Source organism: Jaculus jaculus, chromosome 4 (assembly GCF_020740685.1).
Source record: "Jaculus jaculus isolate mJacJac1 chromosome 4, mJacJac1.mat.Y.cur, whole genome shotgun sequence".
NCBI classification, from domain to species: Eukaryota; Metazoa; Chordata; class Mammalia; order Rodentia; family Dipodidae; genus Jaculus; species Jaculus jaculus.
The window spans coordinates 19,794,099-19,814,308 of record NC_059105.1 but is presented as its reverse complement, the minus strand read 5'-3'; the positions used below and the strand labels follow the sequence as shown (position 1 = coordinate 19,814,308).

Genomic DNA, 20,210 nt, shown 5'->3' with positions numbered 1-20,210 from the left:
TGGTGTCTCCAACTGTCCATCCAGCCTGGACCAAATCTTCCCTCAGCGTTGCTTTTACCACTGCCACGGCCACTTTGCTGGGCACCTGCATTTTTGGGTTAGGGTCTTTCTAGCTCCTGGATTCTTTTATAATCATGGACATTATGACATTCTAAATTCTAATATACCCTTAGATATATTGGCTTTTAATTTTTAAAAAAATTATCATTTGCATGTGTGTGTGTGTATGTGTGTGTGAGAGCATGCGTGCAGGTGTGCACCATCACAAGATGCATATGGAGGACTAAACTTTTGGGTTGGTCCTTGCCGTCCACCTCATTTGAGGCTGGGTTTCACACTCTTGAGGTTTTTTTTTTTTTTTTTGAGAGTGACAAACAGAGAGAGAGAGGGAAAGAGGCAGATAGATAGAGAATGGGCACGACAGGGCCTCCAGCCACTGCAAAGGAACTGCAGATGCATGTATCCCCTTGTGCATCTTACGTGGGTCCTGGGGAATATGAGCCTCAAGCCAGGGTCTTTAGGCTTCACAGGCAAGCACTTAACCACTAAGCCATCTCTCCAGTCCCACACTGGGAGTTTTTTGTTTGCTATTCTTTCTTTCCTGTGCTTCCCTGGAGCTTCCTGGAAATTCTCTGGCCTTCGCTTCCCAACTCACCACCAGTGTCGTGGGATTTCAGAAGCCCTCCATAGCTTAGGTAGAAAGATCTAAACGGGGGCAGGGAAAAGGGAGGGTTAGCAGGGGGAGAGAGACACAAAACTAAAGATAGGATGAATAAGTACTATATTAACCTATTTGTTATATAATTAAAAGACATAACTGGGCTGGAGAGATGGCTTAGTGGTTAAGGCGCTTGCCTGTGAAGCCTAAGGGCTTGGGTTCAATTCCCTAGGACCTATGTAAGTCAGATGCGCAAGGTGGCACATGCGTCTGAATTTCTTTTACAGCAGCTGAAGGCCCTGGCATGCCCATTCTTTCTCTCTTTCTTATCTGCATCTCTGTCTCCTCAAATAAATAAAAATAAAAAGATATAAGTTTCTTTAAAATGTTTTCAGAGTGAGAGAAAGAGGGAGATAGTTTGGGTGGAAGTGCCCTGCTGGGGCAGAGAAAGCTTTTTCCTGAAGCCATAAGTTATTGCAGGTAAATCCCAATATCAGAGACGATCAACTCCTCACTATCACAGTGAGCTGTTGGTCAGTGAGGCCTGTGCGGGCCCCAAAACAATGCAGGTTATTGCCAAAACACTTGGCTAACTACCCAAACTAGATGGTAAGACCTATGGCAGTTCTCACTTGTGACAGGCTACAGTCACGGGACATTGAGAAATCAAGCTGGAACTGAGATAGAAGCCATCTCCCTGCTGGCTGGCGATCATAGTGCTGGAAAGTGCTACGTGAACTGCCAAGGGACAAAAGTCATCAATAGTCGGAGCCGTGCATCCTTCAAGCTGCAAAACCAACCAGCCAGGCAAGATATACCCATGGATACAATAGCGACAAATAAGTTATGGGGGTATTCAACTGCTCTTTGATTGGATATGAGGTCCCTTCATTGGGAGGGCATTCATGCCTGGGACTGACCCTAGAGGGAAGCCTCCACTGTGCTATGGCTAAGTGGAGGTGCTATATCATCAAAAAGCCTTCCAGGGCTACAGAAATGGCTCAGCGGTTAAGGTGCTTGCCTGAAAAGCCTAGTAACCTGGCTTCAATTCCCCAGTACCCGTGTAAGCCAGATGCACAAAGTGGCGCATGCATTCTGGAGTTCATTTGCAGTAGCTAGAGGCTCTGGCATGCCTGTTCTATCTCTCTGTCTCTCCCTCTGTATCTCTCTGCTTGCAAATAAAAAAATACCTTCCAATTGTATATGTTTATTCTCTTTGATTATGGCTGTTTTCACTTTTGGTAGAGAACCAACTTTTTACAGATGGTGGCAAATACTAGGGAGACTCAAGACTCATCAAAACAACAAGAGGAAGCTGAGTGCCTAGCACTGGACACGCACTCTTTATCTCATTCACCAGGGCTCAGGAAATGTCAGAATGAATAGAAATTCTGCTCTCACTGCTAGCCTGAGAACTTTCTCCAGGGGGATGGTGGTAGATACTGAGGAGACTCCAAACTCATCAAAGCAGAACATAAGAGGCTGTTGAGAGCTTAACATGAAAGGAGATTTCTAACACACCTTCCAAGTCTCGGGAAGCATTGCAGAAGAGGAGGCAGAAAGAATGTAAGGGTAGCCTGATGTGGTGGTGCACACCTTTAATTCTAGCACTTGGGAGGTAGAGGTAGGAGGATCGCTGTGAATTCGAGGCCACTCTGAGACTACGTAGTTAATTCCAGGCCAGCCTGGACCAGAGTGAGACCCTCCCTCAAAATCCCCCTCCCCCCAAAAAAAGAAGAAAAAAGAGAATGTAAGAGCCACAGGGTGAGAAGGCATACAAACAATGAAGCACTGGCTTCCCAAATTGAACCGACTGGTGTGTTCATGATCCCACGGTGGTTATTGATAACCCCCACGAGACCTGCACTGTCCTGAGTCCATCAATGTATTGACATAGAAGATGGAGAACAAAAGGAATGAGACAATGAAATACAGAAAGGATTTCTTTGAGAGAGAAGGGTCCTCAGTGGAATGTAGAATGGGGAGGGGACAAGAGAGGGTAATATGATGGTACCAAGACTAAATTAAAGTATGTTCATATATGAAAGTTCCCAGTAAAAATGTAAAAAAGAAAACAAAGCCGGGCGTGGTGGTGCACACTTTTATATCCCAGCTCTTGAGAGGCAGAGGTAGGAGGATCTCCGTGAGTTCAAGGCCATCCTGAGGATACATAGTGAGTTCCAGGTCAGCCTGGGCTAGAGTGAGACCCTACCTTGAAAAACAAAACAAAAACATAACTCCAGATCTGGGGGTAGTGACTCATGCCTATAATCCCAGCACCTGGGAGGTTGTAGCAGTAGGATTGCCATGAGTTTGAGATTAGCCTGGGCTACCTAGTGAGTTCCAAGCCAGTCAATGAGACCCTGTTTCAAAAAAACCCTAAAGACAAACAAACAAACAAAAATAAAAAAAGGAAGGAGAGAGTGAAAAAGAGGAAGAAAGATAGGTAAAAGAATATAAATTTTCACCCAATATAGAGGACAGCTCTTTTACTAACACCTCCACCCCGTCTTTCTCTTTCCAGACCCTGTGAAGGTGTGTCAGTCTTGCTCAAGGCAAGTCATTCTCCTGGTCTCCAGCTCTCACCTCTCCACTGCTCTGCAGGACCAGGTTTAGGGGGCCACAGAACAGGTGCAGGGCTGGGGATTTTGAGATTTGGGTCAGTTCAAGGTCAAAGAAGAGTGATGCCCATTCATTTTGCACCCTGACACCTCACTTGCCTCACTGGATTCTTGACCTTGACCTCCCAACACACAGAGTGCAATAGGCCACCATCTGCTCCGGAGCCGTATGTCTCCTTGCTCCCTCCAGAAGGAAACAGGACTGAGTCATTGACTTGGTGAGCGCAAGAGGGAGAAGCAGGAGTTGAGTGTCAGTAAGGACAGGTGTCCTGGAAGGCTGTGGAACACTGAGCTGCTGCATTGGCTAGTGGGTTTACGGCTGTCCAATGAAGGTCTACTTTGGAACATTTCCCGGGCCTCAGGTCTACTCGCATTGGCTCAGATCATCTAAGCCACTTGGTCTATGGCTAGAGAACCCAACCAGTGCCCTGCACTTACCTGTCCTCCTGGTTGTAACTGGTGCTCCAACCTGAGCTCACCCCTCCTTGACTTCAACCAGCCCACTTGGCCTCATTTGCAACCTCCCCTTACTTGGCCTCAAGTGGCTTCCTGTTGTGAGAAGTAGTTGTGCTCGACTAGCCCGCCTGGTTTCACTAGTCCTTTTGGCCTGACCTAGCCCGCCTGGTTTCAACTAGATCTCCCAGTCTTAAGTAGTCCTCCAGTTCCAACTAGTCCTTCCTCGGTCTTGATTAGTCTATCTGACCTCTCCTAGTCTTCCTGGCTCTGTCTAGTCCCCCTGGCCACATGTAGCCCCTGGTCTTCAGGGTTTTTCACAGCCTTTGCTTGTCCCATGATTTCTGGCGTAGAGGATGACTCATGCTCCTGCCCACACTGGAGAGGTTTTACCTCCTGGGAAGTGGCTGCAGTCTCCAAGGCTCAGCAGGACACCTCCCCCAGAACCCCTGGAGGGATAATATCCACAATGCGCTCTCATGCTGTCTTGTCTTCTGAGGATGGAAGGGGGCAACCTTCAATGACCCCTACCACCAGGCACCATGCCAGGTCAACCTGAGCTCCCTGGATTCTTAGAGCTACCCAGGCAGGCCACTTGCCCATTTTACAGAAAGGGCACTGAAGCTCCTAAAGGCTACATGGCCTTACAAGACTGTATTTTCAGGAAGTAAAAGACAAGGTATTTAAACCCATTCTGCCTGCCCAATAGCTTCCCAGGTGCAGCACGTTTGCAGCTGGGTGGGTGGTGGAGAACCCAAGCTAGGTACACCGGGCCTGACACCCCTCCCATGAAGACCCCCATGCATGGCTCAGCCGTGAGCTGAAGGAGGACTGAGCTTAGAGCTCAGAACAGCCACCAGCCAGAGCGTAACCTGAGGGAGACTGTCCACACTGCCTCCTTGCACAGATTTCCCAAAATGGGACCTTGAGGGATATCTGCGGGGGGTGAGACCAGAAATTTGCATCATAAAAGGGTCTCTCTGTTGGAGTGAAGGCTGGGAGTGAGCTCGCTGCCTTGCAGAAAGCTTCTGGCCTTTCCATAACTGGGTCTCCATGGAAATTAGTTTGCAGAGAGAAAGGAGCTATTTTAAGGACAAACAAAGACAGACCTGGTAGGCTGAGGTTAAGGAAGGTAGCTGTGGGAGAGAGCTTTTCTCAATGACTCACTAATTTCCCTTGTATGGGTGGCAAGGCATGGCATGGGAAAGCAGAAACCTTGGAGGGAGGAAGAGCAAAGGGGTTGGCCTTCCCACAGGTGGCATGGTGGCGCAGCAGCAGCCCTGTGGGGCATGGCTTGGTATTGAGATGCCCACGTCTTGATGCCAGAGACCATGGTTATGACAACAGGAAACCTGGGGTCCTCAACTAGCTTCACATAACTGTGCAAAAAAACCTTTTTTTTTTTTTTCAAAGTAAATGGACTGAGAAGATGGCTCAGCAGTTAAAGGCACTTGCTTACAAAACCTGCTGGCCTGGGATTTAATTCCTCAGCACCCGTGCAAAGCTGAGTGCATGTATGTAAAGTCATGGTCATGCACCTGTGATCCAAGGACACCTATGACAGTTGCAGGCAGAGCCAGGAGAATGGGAAACATGCAAGCCTGACTTCTTTGCAGAGGCCACAGACCCTGTCTCAGATAAGGGGGAGCACAGATGCCTCCTCTGAGTCCACATATCCACCCTCCTCCACACATAAAGAATAACAAAAAGGCAAACATGCCAGGTGTGGTGGTACACACCTTTAATCCCAGTGCTTGGGAAGGTGAGGTAGGAGGATCTCTGTGATTTCGAGGCCTGGCTACAGCAAGACCCCCTACCTTGAAAAAACCCAAAAGAGGGCTGGAGAGATGGCTTAGCGGTTAAGGCATTTGCCAGCAAAGCTAAAGGACCCAGGTTTGCATCCCCAGGACCCTCGTAAGCCAGATGTACAAGGTGGCACATGCATCTGGAGTTTGTTTACAGTGGCTGGAGGCCCTGGTGCACCCATTCTTTCTCTCCCTCTCTCTGCCTCTCTTTTCTCTCTCTCTCAAATAAATAAATAAAAAATTTAAAAAACAATGAAAAGAAAAAAACAAAAAGTAAATGTGACTGCCAGTCTACAGCTTTGTGGGGGTGGTGACAGACACCTTAGGAATGGAGGACTTTAGAGGGAAGCTTGTTAGTTGATGTGACGTCTTGGTTCGAGAGCTTGGTAAAGAAAATGGAGGTCATTAGGAAAGGCAGTGTCTGCCTCCCCCTCCCCCTGCCCTAGAAGGAAGAAATGGCTCCTGTGGGGCAGAATTATCAGGAAAGGAGAGAGCTTGCTAGAGTGGCCCCCAGGGGAATAGCAGCCAGGGAACGAGGGGGTAGGTGCAAGGCTGAGCTGTGAGAAGTACAAAAATGCAAAGTCAGTTGCAGTGCTTCCAGGTCTGGACATTAGGGGCCCCCAGTTGTTCAGCCACCGTGAAGCCAGGCCCTTGAGACAGCCGCCTTTTACTGTGGCGGAACAGGGACAGGGACAATTGCATCTCCTCAGGTGACTAGAGACAAAAAACACAGGTGTGGGGCTGGAGAGATGGCTTAGCGGTTAAGCGCTTTCCCGTGAAGCCTAAGGACCCCGGTTTGAGGCTCGGTTCCCCAGGTCCCACGTTAGCCAGATGCACAAGGGGCGCACGCGTCTGGAGTTCGTTTGCAGAGGCTGGAAGCCCTGGCGCGCCCATTCTCTCTCTCTCCCTCTATCTGTCTTTCTCTCTGTGTCTGTCGCTCTCAAATAAATAAATAAATAAAAATTTGAAAAAAAAAAAACACAGGTATGCCCCACGCGGCCGTTCCTCTGCTCTTCTCCTGGGGACCTGCTGACATGATGGGGGTGAGCCCTGGCATCCATGCCGAGGACTCTTCTCATCGTCGTCCCTGGGGGTGAGTGGCTGCGGGCGCCTCGTGGAGAAAGCCAGTTTACCCTGGCAGCAGGCAGCTTCGCACGGGTCCGGTCTTCGACTGTGGGGCGACGATGGGAAACGGTGGCTGCATGAAGGTCAGGGTATGCCCACATGTCCCTCTCTCTACCTTGGCCCTTGGTCTACTGGGTCAGATTGCTAGGGCCTGGGGGGGGGGGGTGTCAGGCTGTGCGTGGAGACCAGGAAGGGAAAGGTAAGGGTCTTCATGCTTCGGAACAGGGTGAAGAGCTGGGGTCCAAGCGTGAGATCAGCCCTATCCCTGCCGCTTCACAAAGGCCGCCATGGCAGGCGGTGGATGCTTGCTTTCTTTCTTTTAAATTTATTTTTATTCATTTATTTATTTGAGAGAGAGAATGGATGCAACAGGGCCTCTTCCAGATGCAGGCACCACCTTGTGTATCTGGCTCACATGGGTCCTAGAGAACTGAACCTGGGTCCTTTGGCTCTGCAGGCAAGTGCCTTAACCGCTAAGCCATGTCTCCAGCCCATGCATGGCTGTCTTGGTGGCTGTTGAGAACACCTTTCCTTGGAGCTCGTGCCTGCAGTACATGAGCAGGGTAGGTGCTAAACAGCCCCCGGTGGCAGGAATGGCACCACTGGCGATGGCACCCTGCAAGCAGGATCTGTTTGGGGTGTCTGGGCCCCAGCCTATCCCTGACTTGTGTGTAAGCCCATGGACCCAAGGGCTGTGCGCTTGTGTCTACTGTCCCCGGGGCAATCAACACTTATGAAAGCTGGGAAGAGCTTATAAACTGTGGGGCTCGGGAGTCCGGGGTGCTTGTGGGAGTTGGGTGGCTGCAGGGTGCGTGCACGCGCGCGTAGAAGGGGTCACGTGTACCCTTGTCTCCTCCCGCGTCCAACTTCACGCTGGCTCCGCAGTTCCGTCTGCTGGGGGTCTTGTTTTCTCATCACCACTAGGACCCTCAGCTGCCCCCCTCTGCCGCTTTTCCCCTGCAATTAATCCACTTAGAAAAGAACTGTGGCCCTGGGTGGCAGGGGAGCATGCCGCATGGTCGGGAACCAGGTGAGAAAGGCACAATTTATTGGTCACACAGCCTGGGGCGCATAGGCTATCTGCCTGCTCTCCTGCTCTTGAACACACCTCTGGGTTTGGTTTCTTGCACTAATTCTCTCATGTCATAAAAGCAACACAGGGTCAACCTCGGCTAGAGTGAGACCCTACCTCCAAATAAGAAAAAACAACAACAACAAAAACACCCAAGCCATAAACAAACAAACAAACAAACCCACCAAGAAACAGCATTACCATTGTATTCTGCTGGTAACCAAGGATGCAGGTTGAATACCACCGAGCTTGGGCAGAAAAGGCTGTGCTATTTTGAGAGCCTGGGACCCAGCTTCCCACTCACCGCCGGCAGCGGGCTAAGAGTTCAGTCCTCAGGAGCAGCAGCAGAGGCTCTCCCTTAGCACGTAGAGATACGACAGAACTGTTGGGGGTGGGACCCAGGACCGGGGGCAGCTGCCTAACCCCAGTGGCAAGGCATGGATTAGGAGCGTGGCATGTGGACTTGACAGGGGCCTGCTCTGCCTGAGGCTCGATTTTGTCACTAGGCAGTTTGGAGCTGACGCTCCAGTTCCTGTAACCTCAAAAGCTGACAGAAAGCAAGCAGAGTCCCGCTCCCCAGGCGGGCTGGGCCAGGACCTCGGCCTTCGCTGAAAACTGGGCACGGCCAGGTTCCTTGTGCCCTAGATCAGCCATATAGAGTCTTCAGGTCCCCGTAGCTGGGCCTGATTCAGTCAGGGGGTCACTGGCCTTCTTAATGCTTCATCTCAAGCCCCCAGGGCACATTGTTCAGATCGGCTGGAACGTCAGCTCAGGACGTCATCCTGGCAAGTGTTTATAAGGCACTTAACACAGCCTGTGGCACAGGGCTAGTGTACCTCCTGTGTGGCATTATTATTATTATTAATATTATTATTATTCACATCTCTACCTTCTGATGAGCACCTCAGTCCCTCTCTTCAAAATGGCAACCAGACAGAGCAAGGTCCTGGGGTCCCAAATCCTGAAGCTCAGGTCGGCTGTCTGTTGCCAGCTGGTGTGTGTTTTCCATCTAGCCTCAGCACCTCTTCTGGCCCGGGGTCACAGCCAGCACGCTTCTTTGGCTGGAAGAGTCACAGCCTTACACCAGAAGTCAGGTAAGAGGATGCAGCAGGAGGTCCCCAGAGAGGCTGAGGCCAGCTTTGCACTGCTCCTCCGGGCTCCCATCGCGGGCGGCTCACCAAGGGCTTCACTGTAGGATAAGAACAGAAGGGTTATCTCCGGGCCTCCCTCTCTCCAGGCCACACTGAGCTCTGGAGGACAGGTCAGGTTTTTTTGGGTTTTTTTTTGACAATGAAGAGCCAACCCACACTATCCTAAATACTTTAAATATATCCTAGCTCATACAATATATATGAACTTAATGATAGATATGAGTCATATACATGAGATGCTGAGCAGGAGTTATCACTACAAAATCACAATAGACAGTGATAGTATATGACACAACTTATTTCTCCCTATAAATTTATAAGGCAGGCATCAGCAGCCGCCCTGCTTTACAGATCAATAAACTGAGGCTCCCAGGCATAGAACCGGGAAGCAGAGGCATAGGATTTAAATCCAACACATGTCTGGGGGTGTACTCTGTGGTACAGCACTTTCCTGGCACACACAAGGCCCTGGGTTGGATCCCCAGCACTGCAAAACAAAGAAGTGATTGAAAAATCTAACTAACAGTTTGGTTCCAGAATCTGTTCTTTTCTTTTTGCTGCTGGGGATTCAGTCGAGGGCTTCGCATGTGTCCTACCACTGAGCTCACCCTCAGCTCCCAGGCTCTGTATGGCTTTAATTTATTATTTAACTTAAAAAATTTTTTTTTTCGAGGTAGGGTGTTGCTCTAGTCCAGGCTGACCTGTAATTCATTACGTAGTCTCAGGGTGGCCTCGAACTCATAGCGATCCACCTACCTCTGCTTCCCAAGTGCTGGGATTAAAGGCATGTGTCATTAATTTTCTTTTCTTTTCTTTTTGAAATAGGGTCTCACTATATAGCCCAGGCTGGCCGTGAATTCCTAATCCTCCTGCCTCAACCTCCAGAGTGCTGTAATTGTATGTGTATAACACCGTGTCCAGTCTAAGCTGTCTTAGTCGCTGTTAGTTTTGTTCAAGCAGAAGCCTGTTTCATAGGAAAGACGTGTTCTGTGTGAAGTCTCTAAAACACTAGGACCACCTGAAGTGCACATGCTGAGGATAAGAATGAAATATAAATGATCTAGATTCCTTTTCTTCACAGTGCTAGGCGTTTATCCACAGCGCCTCCTCCTTCCCTTCCAAGAATCACTGCAGAAGGCTGGAGAGATGGCTCTACGGTTAAAGGCACTCGCTTGCAAAGCATGACGGCCCCAGTTCAATTCCCTAGTACCCGTGGAAAGCAAGACATACAAGAGACATACAAAGTGGCTCATGCGACCAGAGTTCGTTTGCAGTGGCAACAGGCCCTGGCCCTCCTACTCTCTCTCTCAAATAAGTAATTTTTTTTAAAAGGTAAAACCAGATTTGTACTTTTTTTCTTATTTTTAATTATTATTATATATAATTATTATTATTTTTAATTATTTTTAATTTTTATTTATTTATTTATTTGAGAGCAACAGACAGAGGGAGAAAGAGGCACAGAGAGAGAAAGAGAAAGAGAGAGATAAAGAGAGAGAGGGAGAGAGAGAGGGGCAGATAGAGAGAATGGGCGCGCCAGGGCCTCCAGCCACTGTAAACGAACTCCAGACGCGTGCGCCCCCTTGCGCATCTGGCTAACGTGGGTCCTGGGAAATCGAGCCTCGAACCGGGGTCCCTAGGCTTCACAGGCAAGCGCTTAACCGCTAAGCCATCTCTCCAGCCCAATTTTTTTTTTTTAAAAAAAAAACAAGAACACCTCCATGACCCAGGCAGTGTAGGGTTATGGATGCAGGTGCAGACAAAAGGCCGAGTTCAAGCCTGGAGTCCAGCCCTCCCCAGGACAACTACACTTGCATGCACGCGCACGCACGCCCTTGCACGGACACGAGCCCGCGTGGGCCACCACACCTGCATCGCGGTCCTGCCGAGCAGCCCCTCCTCGGGCCGGGGCTTGCCGTGGTGGGGCAGCTCCGTGTTGTCGCGGTAGTCTCGGCCCTTCGAGTACTGCAGCTGCAGGACGGCCGGGCTCTTGACAGGCAGGGGTGGCCGTGGCGCGGGGCTGGGCGTTGTCTGTGGGCTTACTTCTGATCTGGAAGGCTTGATGGGCCTCTTGGCCGGCACCGGGGCTGGAGAGCTGGCCGGAGCCTTGGGTTTCCCTGGGCCCTTGTCCCCACTGGAGGGCCTGCCTTCGGCGGAGGACGAGCAGGTGAAGGAGCGGACCCTGGGCGTGGGGCCGAACGCGGACACGGGGGCCTGCTTGCCTGTCCCCTTGCTGCCCTCGGCCTCTTGGGCTTTGGTGAGCAGGATGCTGGGAGAGGAGATCCCAGGCTCTGGACAGGGGGGTGCTTCCTTCCGCGGCATCTTGGGGGACTCCTGCTCCTTCCTGGGCACCAGCTTCGGGAAGCAGCTCATGGACCCGTACAGAGGGTTTTCAAACATCTCCGGTTTTGTCAGTGGCGCGTCCTCCTGAAGCAACGCCTCGGTGGGGCTCTTCCCCAGGTCACCAGGCCTGGAAACACGAGGGAGGGAGAGGAAGGAGGGCAGAGGGGAGGAAACTGGTTGAGAAGACGGGACCTGGGAAGTGGATACTTCATGACTCTACTGCCATTCTGAGGTTAGAATATTCTAGAGCGAGGTACAAGCGCATGACACTGTAAACATACTGAACGCCATGCAACTGTTCACTTGGAAGTGGTTCACTCTGCATGAACATCACCTTGATAGTTTTAGATGGTACTGTGTTATTCCACATCCCTAGAGGTCTGGCCTGGCACCCTTTCCACCTTCCCCCTGCCCGCATTCCTACCAGGGCATCTGTGAGCAAAGGGGATACCCCCACAGGTTTTGCAGAAGGGGATGGGCCAACTTACATGGTGCCCAGTACGAACCCCATCCTCAGCAGAGAAGCCATCGCTTCCCTCAGTGCTGACAGATGCCTCTCCTGGCTCCCCCCACCCCAAGACCCTCACTGCCTCTCCACTGGAGCAATCCCACTCTGGCCTCTCATGTGTGTGGCTGCCACGGGGAATGGAAGCTTTGCAGAGGACCGCTGACCATCTGTGCTATGTCAGCAAACCCCGAGACAGTCACTCACAGCAGGAGGGAACAACAGCTGGGGCAAATCAGAGGGACCCCAGGCAGGCAAAGGTCACTGGCATGAAAACCCGCCCACTGGAGCCATGGGCAGAGAAAGAAGTCCAGGCCACAACCCAAGGGACAGGAGAGCTGCCTTCTTTTGCCCGTTTTCTAACTTGTCACAGCCCTCACTGGAGGTGACTTCCCGCTGAGCAGTTTAGGAGCGGGAGGGATGGGAAACGATTTCACTTTCTAGCTAAAGGGGGCCTGTGTGGGAAGCACTGTTCACGTGGTGCCTGCTCTCATGGCCAGGGAGATGAGACCTCGGGGCGCAGGTCATTTCTTTCTGAAGTGGGGAAATGGAGGTCACTGCCTATTTAGTAATGTAGAGGCTTTGAAGGACTTATGGCCCTCGATCTTGCCCCCTTCTGCCCGTGTCTGGAGTTTTCAAAAATGTCTACTCCAGGCTGGCCTGAGGATCTGAGAGGAGGGGCTCTTGGCAGAGTAGGGGCAGGGCCGGGGGGAGGGAGACCAGAAGTCTTTTTCACTCCAGGAGGTCCACTTCTGCTGCCTTTAGGGGAAGGTGGAGAAGACCATGTCAAGTTCAAGAGTTTTAGTGCCCTGACCACAGGTAACAAACAGTCTAGTCCTGTATGGGGATCATAGTTAGATAAGTAAACCAGTATCCAGGGGACAGAGTCCATTCCTATGAAAAGGACTTTGCTTCTCCAATTATCACCAGCACAAGAGACTGGAGAACAGAGACTCTCATTGTTGAGGAAACAGAGGGACATTTGAGGTTGGAGAAGTTTCTGCTTAGAAATCCCCACCCCTGTTCCACAGGGGCCTCTGTGGACTCAGGCCCGAGAGCCACTGGTTTTAGCAATGTCTTTTTCACAAAATGTAGTTTTTACAGGACGTTGCTTTCCTTGGCAGGGTCCTCAACCTCCCAGCCCCAGCCCCCTTTAAAATCTAGTTGTGCCAACCAGTTAGCTGAAGCTTAAAGCAGTGGGCAAAGCGGACTGAGGCTGCCATGCAGGGGAACCCCTGGGGCGCTGTGAGTGCAGGCCGACTTAACAGAGGAGATACTGACCTTGTCTCCTGCATCCGGGGGCAGGGACATCGGTTGGCTGTAGACGATGAAAACTTCTTTGGTGACAAGGGTGGCTGGGACGGAGGGGTCAGAGGTCCTTCTCCCCTGCCAGGTCCCAGGGAGGAGTCCTTGGGCGGTTGGTCATAGCTCCAGGCTGTGGGCTGCTGGTCTGGGGACAGGGTGGGTTTCCCGAGCGTGGGCTGTCCGAAGGGCCCCATGCCCATGTAGTTGGGGTTGATGATCTCAGAAAGGCTGGGGACACCACAGGCAGGGGCCCTGCAGGAAGACACAGCAACCCCTCAGGCCTCTTTCCTCGGTTGACATTAGCTTGGGGATCGTGTCCTCTGAGGTCTTTGTGTTCCTCATGCCATCTCCCTCAGTGCCTTCATTTCTGGGGCAGTGGATTCACTCATTCATTCACTCACTCACGCACGCACGCATGGGTGTAACGTGATTAGTTACTGGGAGCCAGGTGAACACCAGCCCTGGGGCCAGGAGTGGGGAGAACGGTCACGCGCGAGGCAGCCACGGTCTCTGTTCTCACGGAACTCACACTGGATGTGAGACACACACAGACACGCCTGATGTCAGAGAGGCGGCAAGGAGGAGCATTTCTGGATAGAGTCCATGAGGACATGTCAGTTTGGACGTTCATCAGTATGGCAAGATGAGTGTGAGGTCACAGAGGTCAAGGCTGGAGGTGCCAACAGGGATAGTCAGACCAGGTGTGGATGAGGCAGCCCAGCCACACTGCTGCTATGCCAGGCAAAATCCCAGGAGGACTGACTTAGCAGAGTTCTGCAGATCCTCTGCAGCCTTCCTTGGTCTTTTCTCACGCCACCCATCAATTCCTGCTACTACCAATCACCGTGGGAGAAGAAATCTGATGGTGGAGGTAGGAGACATCCTAGAGCTGGGCTGCAGTCTCTGGAGGGGTAGGAAGGGAAGACTACAAGAGACACCATCATGTCCATGCCACGGCCAAGGAACGGGCTAGCCATGGGAGTTGCTGAGTGCAGTGGAGGTGAGGGCTGGAAGGGCACAGTGGCATAGGTGCGTCTGTATCCTTAGCAGGCGAGCTGGCCAAGGCCAGAGCCCTCACCACCTTGATTCTAGAACTCCAGGCCACATAATGAAGCAGAGACAATCCTGATATTGGGAGCTGCTGTCTTCTACTAAGATAAATTATGTCTGGGTTATTTCCACTTCAGTCTCTGAACAGAATAAACTGGATGCATCTACCCCCTCCCCACAACTCCCTGTTAGTCTGAGATTGGGAACCGTAACTGCTGAAGGCCCCATCCTCACAGCCTCCTGGGAGACAGGACAAGTCTTCGCTGCCTTGGAATCACTCAGTCACCCATAGTTGCTTCCTCACGGACAGCACATCCTTCCACCAGTTGGCAGTGAGCTCCTGGGCTGGGGGACTGTACCGAATTTACCCTGGTGTCTCTGACACAGGAGTCGGTGAATGCTGGGGCGGGGAAGTGAACTTTCCAACCCAGGCTTTGCCACACACAGGCATGCTGGGCGCCCAGTAACAGGGGTTTGTGCTCCAGATGCAGAGCCGAGGGCAGGAGAGTGGCTCCCCTGGGCCAAAGCACCCCTTCTTCCCCGACCTAAGCCTTACTGTGCACCCACCCTGGGCCCTGGCCTGCCCAGCTAGTTTGCAGTATGCGCTGCCGTTTCTGGTCTACCTGATGCTAGGCTCCCACTGCCTCATCGGGTCATGGCTGGTGAGGCTCTTTAGGCACTTGGCTCCGATGGATTCGTCACGCTCTGTCTTCACGAAGTCTGGAAGAGAAGGGCCAGGAAAGATTACGTGAGGGCTCAGTCCCTGGAATTTGGTCCGGGGGTGGCGAAGTGGTATCCACTTAGGCCAAAGCTAAGCAATAAATCGTGGTTACTGTGGGAGGTGTTTTAAGCAATATTCCCAGGCTTCAGAATCCTCTGGCTCAGTGATCGACTGCTTATGCCTGCCATGGCTCCAGAAGGAGGAAAACGGTACCTGTGACACAGTCATGTCATGAAATGTTTCCAGCTTGCTGGTCTCAACCAGGAACGACACAGGAGAATCTTTCTTTGTCGGATCAGAACACAACAAACATACCCAGGCAGCCCAGGAGCACTCGGTACTCAAAGCTAATGTGCTCTCTGGGTTTCAAGGGGAGCTGGGACTCCAGTTTCATTTCTGACTCTGGCATGTGACTCTCAGCTCAGAGTCCACACTTCCACTGGAGAGAAACAGCTTCCACAGGGAACAGAAAGACCTGTGCCCAGAGGCAGCACCTTCAGTGGACTGAGGCCTTGCCTGACTGGGGAGCCCCTCCTCATGGAGTCAATTCAGATCCCACTGTCTCCACAACAGCACCTATCAGACTGCCCAACTCCTGTGCGGCCTGAACGACCTGTACTTGCCCCTTGGCCTAGCCGCTTCCTGGCTATGTAGCCTTCACCCAGTCACCTAGCTAGCCTCTTTGTGCCTCAGTTTCCCACCTGCCAGGCAAGGACGACAGGGCTGTTGTGAGAAACAGGTCTTTTCCCCCCCCTTTTTTCCTTATTAAAGATAGGGCTCACTATATAGCCTAGGCTGGCCTCCAGGACATAATCCTCCTGCCTCAGCATCCCGAGTCCCAGGATTAGTGGTGTATGCCACTACGCTCAGCTGCCTGAGAGACTTCCCAACTAGGTTCTGTTCTGAGGGCACAGCAGACAGAAGAGTGGGGGCTTTGATGAGAGCGCACGCTGGTCCCTCAGTGGCAGCACCTATGGAGAGCAGAGGGAGGACGGCCTACCGTAGAGCTTCTCTCTCTTCTTGCCCTGTGAAGTCTGCAGCTTAATTTCCCCCCGGAAGTGGCCGGTCATCTCCCCGTGGTGGGTGAGAGGTGTGTAGATGGGCAGCTGGGTCTCTGTGGCCTCCAACCGAAGGGCAACACAGCCTTCACCTGGGAAGAGGAAAGAGGACAGCGACATCAAGACCTGGCATGCGTGGGTCACACAGGAAGCCTGCCTGGAGATTCACCTCTAACCCCTGGAAGACAGTCCCTCCATCAGTCATCCAGGCAGGGACTAGTTGATAAGCCCTTTCGATCAAACTGCTTATAGCAATTTGGGGCAAATGTCTCAAGCCTCATAGTAAAAGGAACTCCCTGGGGATTAATGGGAAAAGAAAAGTTAAATCTTCAAAAATCTATCAGAGAAACAGAACCGAGTCCTAATCTGATTGCCGTAGGAATCACTTCCCAAGGCAAAACAAAACAAACAGTAAAACAACAACAACAACAACAAAACCCCAAATGAGCAGGTAAGAGCCTAGGTAAGGCTCAAAGGTCTGCACAAAGAACACGCCTAAAATGAAAAGGAAGCCACAGGGGAGCTGACCCGTTAGCAGGGTGGGTCTGCAGCAATGCGCCGCGTGCTGAGGAGCTGGGGACACGGGAGAGGCCCGGTGGCACAGCATGCCCAGGACAAGTCATGGCCCAGCTGATGACTCTCTGTGTGACCCGGGCAAGTCAGCTGACCTCTCTGAGCCTCAGTTTACTCATTTACTCACTAGGGAACAATACTGGCTTTTAAAGGTCTGGTCGGGATCAAATCAAACAACATCGACACCATGCCCAGGAAGGCTAAGAGGGAGGGAAGCAGTAGTGCCCAGAAGCCCAAGGGGCAGGAGCATTGACCTACTAGGTAATGCCCCTTTGACAGCCCTGGGACGGGGCGAAAAGGCAGCAGCGGGACAGGATGGGGAGCGGCAGAGGCTTTCCCAGAAGGACGCCACGGTCCCCCTCGCTTCAGAGGCTGCAGGCAGCGGGCAGGTGTGGTACCTGTCCTGGCCGCTTACCGTAGGACTCATCGCTGTCAGAGGACTTGATGCTGATCAGGATGTGCTGGTCCAGCAGGTACTCGGGGTCTGAGATGATGGGCTTCAGCTACGGAGGAGGCGCCGCGTCACAGCCCGCAGGTGGGGTAGGTAGGCGGATGGCGGAGTGCGAGGGAAACCAGAACGGAAGATGTTTTTGTAACCAGACTCAAACCTCAGCTCTCAGTGCCCCCGAGAACACGCAGAAGCCCATTTATACACTCTGTCCAGCCAAGTGGGGGACAACGTCCCTGCTCCCCAGGCCTCATGTCCATGGACTCCCTTTCTTCCTCTGTGTATTCCAGGAGCCGACTGGGAGTCAGGTCTGGATCCGGAAGCTGCATCCTTCCCCTTGGGACCCTCTTAAGTCCGCAGCTGCATCAGAGCCGGCACCATGGGCCTGGCCCCATCTGGGAGATGTGCCCCCTTGCAGCACAGCCCTCAGTTGAGCCTGAAGTGCCCTGTGGGTTGCTAGAGATATGGTTTGGCAAATGACAGACTCCCATCTCCTAGCCCTGTGCCCAACTTCCAGAAATTGCTCAGAGATGCTAGGGGTACAGTTTAAAGGCAGAGATTTCACCTAGCTTAGAATCATAAGGGTTTAGTGTCAACTCCCAATTGCACAATCACTACTACTGACACTGTTAGGCGTGGTGGTGCATCCCTATCATACCAGCACGTAGGAGGGGGAAGCAGGAGGGTCACTGCAAGTTAGCCTGCTCTACATAGCAAGTTTCTGGCCAGCCAGGGCTCCATAGCAAGATTCCGTTTCAGAACAAACAAAACGAATGAAGAAGGGAGAATGAAGAAGAGAGAGAGAGACTGAGGGAGGGCAAGAAGGAAAGAAACAGAAAGGAAGGAAGAAAGCACGAGAGCAGTTGTTCAGGGAAGCCCCGCCAGGCTGGCTGGGGAGACTGACGGTGGCCTTTGCAATGCCGAGTGTTCCCGAGCCTCGCTGGCAAGGGCGTCCGTCCGTGGAGGGGGGCATCTGCACACACTGGCCCTACGGGCTGGCTGTGATTTTCCATGAGTGAATTTCAGGTTGTTCCCTTGGATGTCTCCACCACAGAAGAGCCAAACTCAAGGTCACACCCTGTGGCTGTCGCTTGCCTTCTCTTGCAGTTACCAGAAGGCCACTGATGAAGGGTTCCAAGTGCCATCACAAACATCAGGATGGACTCACTAATTTGTCTATCGAGAAAGTTCCAGAAGCAGTGTCTGGAAATTTCACTGAGCGCTCTGAGGCAGTGTGGGGTTCCAGGGCTACAACAACCACTTGACTCAGTGACAGTGTTGTGGAATGCTATTCACAGGGCATACAGCCGTTCCCATCTCATCTGAGCGGCTGTGATGACCTATGGGAGGCTCTCACAAGATCCTGCCTGCTGATGTTCTCTCATAGGAGAAGGGGTCGAGGAAGGTCATTAGATTCCAGCCTCTCCCTTCCTCCTGCACCTGCCTTGCAGCTGCATGTAATTCTTCCCAGCCACACAGGGTGTTGGGAGGGGAGAAGGTCACTTAAAGTGGAAGATATCATCTATCCAGATGTCAGGTCACCACCCATGCAGGAGTGGAACTCTTCTCCAGTGGTATAGCTGTTTGAGTGTCACCCACATCCTGTAACCCACCCCTCACCCATGTTTCTGCAAGTCAGCCTAATAAACTCATTGGCTCATCAAACTGGACTTGGATGGAATGATTATTATTTTTTGGTCTGTTATTGGTGCCCTATTTAAGGTGAACAGATATTTGTCACCCCCCACAACTCTCCAGGAAAAGTCACATGACAGAGAGATAGTGACATCTGACTTTGGGGCTAGGTGGCAACTTCAGTGTGGTGACAGACTTCTGAATTACTGACTGTCTCTAAAGGACCAAGCCACCGTGGAGGCACCACAGTGGGGATTCATGGAGACGATGTCACAGAGGTGGGGTGAAGGTTCTGGGAAGAGAGTGGATACCAGCTCCTGAGGTGTAAGGATGAGGTGGGGAGCTGGGCACCAGGGGTTCAACCTGGTAAAGAGGGGCGCTGCAGAAAGGTCCGTCAGCAGGAAGACAGGAGGTGTGGAGACTCTCAGAGGTGGCAGTGGTCCAGAGGGGAGAGGACAGAGGAGTGGCAGGAATCGGACAGTTAAAATTGTGGGGAGTGGTGGGAGATGACATCCTCGATGGACATGCTATGTGGACCAGGATGCTGGTGTCTTTCCAAATGTCACCAAAGGAGGGAATGCTTCAGGTCCTATGTGGAAGCAGTTATGAGGAGCAGTAAGAGGATGGCATCCAGTTCGACTGGATACCAATATCTCTTTGGAGTGCAGAGCCCTAAGAGCTCAGGGCTTGAGATGTCCCAAGAATGATTGTCTCCAATCAGCCATATGACCTGGCTGAGGGCCCTAAGTAGTTGGGACCTGAATCAGGAGGGTCTGGGCTCACGTGCAACATGGCCTCCCTGTGCAGCCAAGGGCTGGTTCCGATCAGTGTCTATTGCCAGGGTGGGAAGCCTAGACGTGGTGCCCTGCCAGTGAGTGGCTCCAACCCCAGGGGAAGCTGTGTGCCTCCACCTGCTTAAGGTCCTTGTGATAGTTAATCTTGACAAGTTGTGGGATTTAGAATCACAGTGGAAACAAACCTCTGGGCATGTCAGTGAAGGGATTTCTACACTGGGTTAATGAGGTGGGAAGACCCATGCTAACTGTGGGTGGTACCATTCTGTGGGCCAGCGATCCTGGACTGACTAAAAAGGAAGTGCGCTGAGCACCAGCATTCATTGCTGGCTGGCTCCTAATTGAGGCTGCATCCCTGACCAGCTGCCTCAAGCTTCTGCCACCATGACGGCCTATATTCCTGAACTGTGAGCCAACACAAACCTTTCCTCAAGTTGCTTTTGTCAGCTGTTTTATCACTGCCACAATAGAAGCAACAACTTCACTTGTATCTACTTACATCCATTTCTTAGATAGAAGTCTCCCTGTGTAGCCCAGGCTGGCTTCAAACTTATGGTCCTCTTGTCTCCACAGAGTGTTGGGATGACAGGTCATTCTTTTTTTTTTTCTTTTTGTTTTTATTTATTTATTTGAGAGCGAGAGCGAACGAACTCCAGACACATGTGCCCTTGTGCATCTGGCTAACATGGGTCCTGGGGAACCGAGCCTCGAACCGGGGTCCTTAGGCTTCACAGGCAAGTGCTTAACTGCTAAGCCATCTGTCCAGCCCGAGGTCATTCTTTACAACTCACTATGAGTGTCACCTCTGAGAAAACCTCCTATGAGCACCCCATGACAGATCTACTCCCTTCTTTGTACCCGCTTCTTGAGATGTGAGAGCAGTAGGGTCCCAC

The 20,210-nt window shown here is 51.9% G+C and overlaps 1 protein-coding gene across 1 annotated transcript in view; it reads right to left on the bottom strand.

The window, feature by feature from the left end:
- Positions 1 to 7,688: 7,688 nt before the first annotated feature.
- Inpp5d (inositol polyphosphate-5-phosphatase D) overlaps positions 7,689 to 20,210 on the bottom strand; it is a 128,544-nt gene continuing 116,022 nt past the window's right edge. The window contains exons 22-27 of the mRNA XM_045148158.1: positions 16,856 to 16,943; positions 15,810 to 15,959; positions 14,712 to 14,808; positions 13,015 to 13,290; positions 10,755 to 11,355; positions 7,689 to 8,923 (exon numbers count right to left, since the gene is read on the bottom strand). Coding sequence (XP_045004093.1) covers positions 8,921 to 8,923; positions 10,755 to 11,355; positions 13,015 to 13,290; positions 14,712 to 14,808; positions 15,810 to 15,959; positions 16,856 to 16,943 — 1,215 coding nt within the window. The 3' untranslated portion in view covers positions 7,689 to 8,920. The remainder of the gene's footprint in view (positions 8,924 to 10,754; positions 11,356 to 13,014; positions 13,291 to 14,711; positions 14,809 to 15,809; positions 15,960 to 16,855; positions 16,944 to 20,210) is intronic.